The sequence below is a fragment of the Zea mays genome, chromosome 2 (assembly GCF_902167145.1).
Source record: "Zea mays cultivar B73 chromosome 2, Zm-B73-REFERENCE-NAM-5.0, whole genome shotgun sequence".
In the NCBI taxonomy this organism is placed as follows: domain Eukaryota; kingdom Viridiplantae; phylum Streptophyta; class Magnoliopsida; order Poales; family Poaceae; genus Zea; species Zea mays.
Genome location: NC_050097.1, coordinates 163,004,018 through 163,010,455, shown reverse-complemented (window position 1 = coordinate 163,010,455; position 6,438 = coordinate 163,004,018). Strand labels below are relative to the sequence as shown.

At 39.1% G+C, this 6,438-nt stretch overlaps 1 protein-coding gene across 1 annotated transcript; it reads left to right on the top strand.

Moving 5' to 3' along the window:
* The first annotated feature begins 3,158 nt into the window (after positions 1-3,158).
* On the top strand, positions 3,159-4,038 carry LOC103647212 (uncharacterized). Its single transcript, XM_008671787.2, has one exon. It carries the CDS (start codon positions 3,321-3,323, stop codon positions 3,780-3,782), a length of 462 nt encoding a protein of 153 aa, XP_008670009.1. The 5' UTR covers positions 3,159-3,320; the 3' UTR covers positions 3,783-4,038.
* Positions 4,039-6,438: the final 2,400 nt, after the last annotated feature.

The following is a 6,438-nucleotide window of genomic DNA, read 5'->3' as shown; positions in this document are numbered from 1 at the left end:
AATGATGCATGAATGCTCCATGGATGACTATTTAGGATAAAAATTATGTAGCTTATGTCACTGTTCATCCTTGCAACTCTAAAATAAATATATCCAATATGGATTTTTAAACTGACACTAGAAAACTTAGGAACAGGACCGATTACATGCTATGCTACTAAGCATTATGATAAACTACAACCAAATTGTATCCATGATTAAAAAAACCAGACGGACAGTTTTACTAAGTGACTATAGCTATGCACAACATAGGACCAGCATAGCTTTGACTAAACTGCTCCCTCCGTCTCAAAGTACATGAAGTTTTCTACTTATCTTGTATTCTTGTTCGATTGCTCGTCTTATTCAAAGTTTTTTTTACAAATATTATTAATTTTGTTATGACTCATTTATCATTAGAGATACTTTAATGACTTATTTATTTTATTATTTGCAAACAAAAAAAGAATACGACACAAACATGATATCTAAAAAGTCAAAAGTGTCACCTATTTTGCGAGTACCAAAGTATGACACGGGACATTACAAGCACTCTAGATGAATATTCAGAAAACGTGGGTTCTCGCTTTGGGACACTGTTACAGAACCTTCTATAATTGGTCCTGCTTCACCTCTATAGGATCTGATAAATACAAAATAGTCCGCAGAACATGGCCCAAGATCATCATTATTGTTATACTTCATAAGAGCAAGAAACCAAAATAATTTCTTTCGTGGTGGAAAAGACAATTATTAGAAATCAAACTTGTTGCCAGTGGGTCGGCTCATCCTCTGGGTCCGCTCGCCCTCGCCAAATCCTTCATTATATGGAACCAAGCAAGTAATCTAACGCCTCGCCACGCCTTACTGCCTTAAGAACACTGCCTCTTGGTTCATGCTTGTTTCATTTTCTAAGATTTTTTTCTTAGTGGTTTTCTGAACAAGGAACTTATGTGACAGAGTTAATTAAATTCCTCTACAACACCCAGTTGTCCCGATAGGGCGCCCGTATGGGCGCCCCATGTTCTAGTTGTGTTAGTTTGTCAGGATATTCCTTCTTTTTCTTAGGTTTGTGTCCACTTTCAGCTCGAGTTAATAACTACTTCCCTCGTTCCAAAATGTACGGTGTTTTATTTTATCCTAAATTAAAATTATTTAAGCTTGACTATGGTTATAGAAAAAACTAAGCAACTTGTACACCTATTTTGGAACAAATATTTGATTTTGGAACAACCTTACAGTCCAAGCTTTCAGAAGTTAACAGTTACTTTCTCTAAAATGATATTTAGATTAATTGTATGCACTTACTATGATTCTATGATTGCGTTAATAACGCATATTTTCATATGATAATTCCCTTTCAATATTTATGTTTTCGTAATAGATTGGTGTGTGGTCAAAATTGCTAGACACCATTTGATAGTATGCAAAGCATAAAGATAATGTATGGATTAAACCTATCTGACCATAGCTTTTGGACTGACACATGGGAGAAATAACTGGTTTTTTTGGCAAGTATGAGAAATCAATGTTTTGTACAGGTACTAATTAATAATAATGTTGAAATAGCTGGATGCTCTTCGTCCTGAAATACAATGGTTACAAATTTGTCCTAATAAATCAAAATGTGTTAACTTCTACAAAAAAATAGAAAAATAATAATAGTTACGACAACAAATTAACATCATTATTAGATAGTTACGAAATATATTTTGATAATTTAAATCTTTGATGTAATAGATTTTAGTACTCTTCTCTATAAATTTGGTTGAACTCTGTATAGTTTAACTTAGGACAAACCTGAATCTTTTATATTTTAGAACAGAGAGACACTACCAGAATAGACTGCTTTGTCGAGTGCCGCAAGCACTCGGCAAAGCCTCGAAAACACTCGGCAAACGCTTTGCCGAGTATGACACTCGATAAAGAGGACTCGGTGACCAATTGGCAAACCCTTTACCGAGCTTTACCGAGCGTCACGTTTCGCCGATAGTTTGACACTCGGCAAAACATCCTTTACCGAGCGTCAGTGTGTGCCGACTGTTTTACGCTCGATAAAGGAAATTTGTGTCGAGTGTCATTGTTCACCGAGAGTGGCACTCGGCAAATCGTGTTTGCTGAGTGCCCGATAAATTGTACTCGGCAAAAAGCCGGATTACAGCAGTGAGAGTTGTAGACTCTTGGTCTATTATATGATATACTCAATGTTTGTTTAAACAAAAGATATAATAGATTCAGAAGAAATTATGCACCTTTTTCACGTGATCATAGTACCTTTTATGTTGAGCTATTAATGCTCACGACATACATAATATGATAGCAAGGTTTTGATTTCAAATTTTTATAGGAGCGAATTTTTTATTGAGTTAATTGAGAAGCTATATATGTTCTATGTTCTCAATTTAAAAGGCTGCATATATGTAGTTAGATGTGGAGACAGGATACATAATACACTTCTCTAAAAAAGATATGGTAGCTAGAGCACATTTGAAGCTTTTTCCCTCGTGATGCCACACCTTCCCCTTTTTAACAATCTCGCCTCTCATTTTCTTTTGGTTCCAACAAGGTTATTAAGGGGGTGTTTGTTTGGAATTATAATCTGTCTATATTTATAATCCAACAACTTTTGAACTAACTTAGTTTAAAAGTTAGTTCAAAAATTGTTGGATTATATAATCTGGTAGATTATAATACCAAACAAACACCCCCTTAGTCCCATCATATCCTTTAATATGGTGTTTGGTTTGAGGATTGAGCAAGTCCATCATCTTCTCACTCATTTTTTTTGTTTGGTTCGTGGAATTGAATGAGTGGATATATCATCACATCATTCTTTATAGTTAGTACTAATACAAAGAATAAGGTCATTCCACCAAATTTGAATAATAGACTCATGATGCACCACCTCATTTTTAATACAACGATTCTCAAACTAAACATCCCCTAAATAAAACAAGCATACGCCACTAAATAAAACAAGGATCCCCTAAATAAAACAAGCATCCCCTAAATAAAACAAGGATCGATCTCTATTTCTATTTATTTTTTTAACTAAACTTAACTCAAAGCTCTTAACAAATTATGAAGAAAAATTTGGATTACGATCAATTACCACCGCTACTTGTATCCTAGTGCTTTCTCTCTTGCCTCCAGCCCCCATATATACACGCACCCTCCTCAAGCACATCCCCCATTCAATTGTGCACGAGATGTTGTGCCACACCTCCGCTACCTCGTTGCAGCTTCTCCTAACCAAGTCAGCTCTGCAAAGTGCAAGACATCTCTCTCTCTTTCTCTCCATCCACCTCTCTCTCTCACACACACGCGTATGAGCAGAGCAGATGACGATGAGCTCCTCCAGTATTAATAAGCAAGAAGGGCCGAAGCTATTCAGCTCGAGGATCCTGTCAAGGGATCGCTCGAGCGTGGCCAACGCGTCCTTCAGGGTATACTACAGCCTCGGCGCCGGCACCGTGCCGTTCCTGTGGGAGTCCAAGCCAGGCACGCCCAAGAGCTCCTCCACCCCTGCCTCGGGAGCCAGCGCAGTGCCGCCGATCTCGCCGCCGCCGCCCTACCAGCAGAAGCCGGTGTCCCAGTCCATGGCCGATAAGGCGAAGTTCAGGAGGAGGAGGCCAGCAGCCTCTTCTTGGCCTCCCGGAGGTTGTTGGATCATCGGCTGCCTGAACCTGAACGTCAGGAGACGGTCGCCGCAGCCGTCGCCAACGGATCACCAGCAGCGACGTTGCCTTGGCGTCGTCGACGGCGACGAGCGGCGGTCGCGGCGTTCCACCATGTGCTTCTGAATTCTGATGTGTGTGCTGCCCGGCCGGGACGGACACGGGGATTAGCTGTTGCACTACGTCGGTGTTAATTATAGTTGTTAAGTATTAGGTTTCTTTTTGAAGAGTGGTACGCGTGTTTGTGCAATTGGATTTCATTGTTTATGTTCTATAGGTCGTTGGACTCGTTCCCTTTCCAGTGTTCAGCTTTATTTGCATATAGGCATGGCATATATATCATGTTTGGTTGTTTTAGGTATTAATAAGGTCATTTTTGGTAGGGCTCTTTCCAACTCTGGCTCTAGTTCTTAAAAAAACAGCTTCTTCCTTATTTTTAGAAAGCACTACAGAAAAATATCATGTTTGGTTGGGATACAACTCCTCTTGCAGCTTACGATGTAAAAGAAAAAAATAGAGACAAGCCGATAGAAGCTCATTTTTTGTTGGCTCCGACTACTGTTGAGGGCCTTCTTCTTCGCCGAAGGTCCTCTAAACGAAAACACCTTCGACAGGATGATATGCAAGCAGGCATGACATGAAGATATATGTTGAAGCTACAATTGAAGGGGCTTCGACATGGTGATATGCCTAAGACGAAGGATGACACGGACTTAAAGAGAAAAAGACTACATAGTCCCTGATAATTTGTATTATGATTATAATTAGTTATCAGGGACACGAATGTAATTTTGTCTGGGCTGCGTCACGTGCCTATAGATAGGTGAACAGTATCCCCGTACTGTCCACGCTGACCGGTAATCACTCTTACGTCACTCTTGTACCTCCATCTTCTGTCAAGCCGAAGGTACAAATATAATATAAACATTGTCAATGTTTATAAAATGAGAATATGAATAATCGTTAACGGTTTGATATGATTGTTTATATTCTTTACATGTTTCATATGTTTCTATTTACATCTCTGTTCATCAAAATGATGAAGGTATGCCCTTCATGACCTTCGTCTGGAGATCATTATATCCTAAAGGAAATAATGCTTTGAAGGACGAAGGTCTCTAATCGTTAACAATTGTGTTGCTTTGTTCTTGGTGTATAGCATCCGGGAATAAGGACCAACAGCTCCTATTGTTTTTTTAGGGACTTCTCCCTCTTTTATAGGAAAAGTCCATAAAAACTCCCCTTTAGGGCTTGTTCGGTTAGCTCTCAATTCATGTGGATTGAGTGGGATTGGGTGGGTTTAAATCTCAAGCAAGTCAAAGTTCTTCTAAATTTTTTCCAATCCCATCAAATCTAGGTATAATGGGAATAACCGAATAAGGCCTTAGTAGATTTTGTCAAGGAGCTCTTGGAGGAGCCTTACAAATGGGCCTTAAGTGGGTATGCATCATGATAACTGTGTGTTGTGTTATGTGCCTTTATGCACAATACAGAAAAATCAAGTAAATATATATTTATGTTTCTTCAAAGACCACTATATGTATCCAATCACAGACAAATATAGCAATTTACCATTCTTTGGCAACAAATCTAGGAATATATGCTTGTTGGTTATTACCTCTTAACAAAAGCTAGCAAGAATATTAAAGCAACCTGACTTAAATAAGGATGCTTGACCTTTCTTTGTCAAGCTATATATTCATTATGTTTCACTATCATTGATGGATTATTGGAAACTTTTCAAGAAAAGTACACACCCATCACCTATGTTAACATGTTGATGTGAATTGATTATCTTAATATTACTATTTTGTTTAATGAATCACAATGCAGACACAAATGCTTACCAACATGTGAAGACGCCACTGCTATGAACGCATGCATAGATATGGCCCGGGTCAGGGGCGTAGGGCCCAATATGGCCCGGTATTAATTGAGCAATACCATGGCTCAGCCCAAGAAAGCAACAATAGTTAAAGAAAATGTTGATTTTGTAACCCTAACACTCCTAGCCGTCGGACCGTCTTTGGCTCTCTGCTCGTCCGCCCAGCTCCACGCGTCCCCACCGTAATGCCTAGCTCTGCGCGCTACCCGCCATCCACTCGTCTGCAATCCTCCTAGCTGTGCGTGTCTCTGTCGTCCACCCAACGTGAGGCGCATGGACATGCAGCGGTGCACGCACCCGCACAGACGGTCCAGCGCCGCTAGGATGAGCTCGCACGCGCGACGCTCTACCCCATCGTCGACACCAGCCGTGAAGCAGCTCCACAGCCTCCTCATATAGGTTCGTTTATTTAGGATTCTTAATTTAGTTGATGTAATACCTAATTTTGGTTATAAGAGAGAGAAATGAAATTATGTGTAATGTCCTCTCATTCATAAGGAGCATTAGGAAACATGTTTAAAATAAGTTACACCTCAACAAATTGTGCATCATGCTGGACTTTATTGCGTGTGTATTTTTGTGACAGTATAAAAATAATATATTAAAATCCAAAGTGGCAATTAAAAACTAAATGGAATTCTAGGATTTAAGAAAAACAGAGCACTAGTTATCATGAAATAAGTATTAAAAATAGATAAATTCATCCATACCATGTCCAAGATGAATAATTAATGAGAAAACAAACTTACCAGGAAGTTTGAATTGGAATGGAATTCAAACTTTATGAACTTGAAAATCTAAAAAAAGGGAGAAAGGAAATTAAAAAGAAGAAGAAAAGAAAATAGAAAACATCACTCGAGCCCAAACCTCTTGGAGCGGCCCATTCCCTTTTCCACT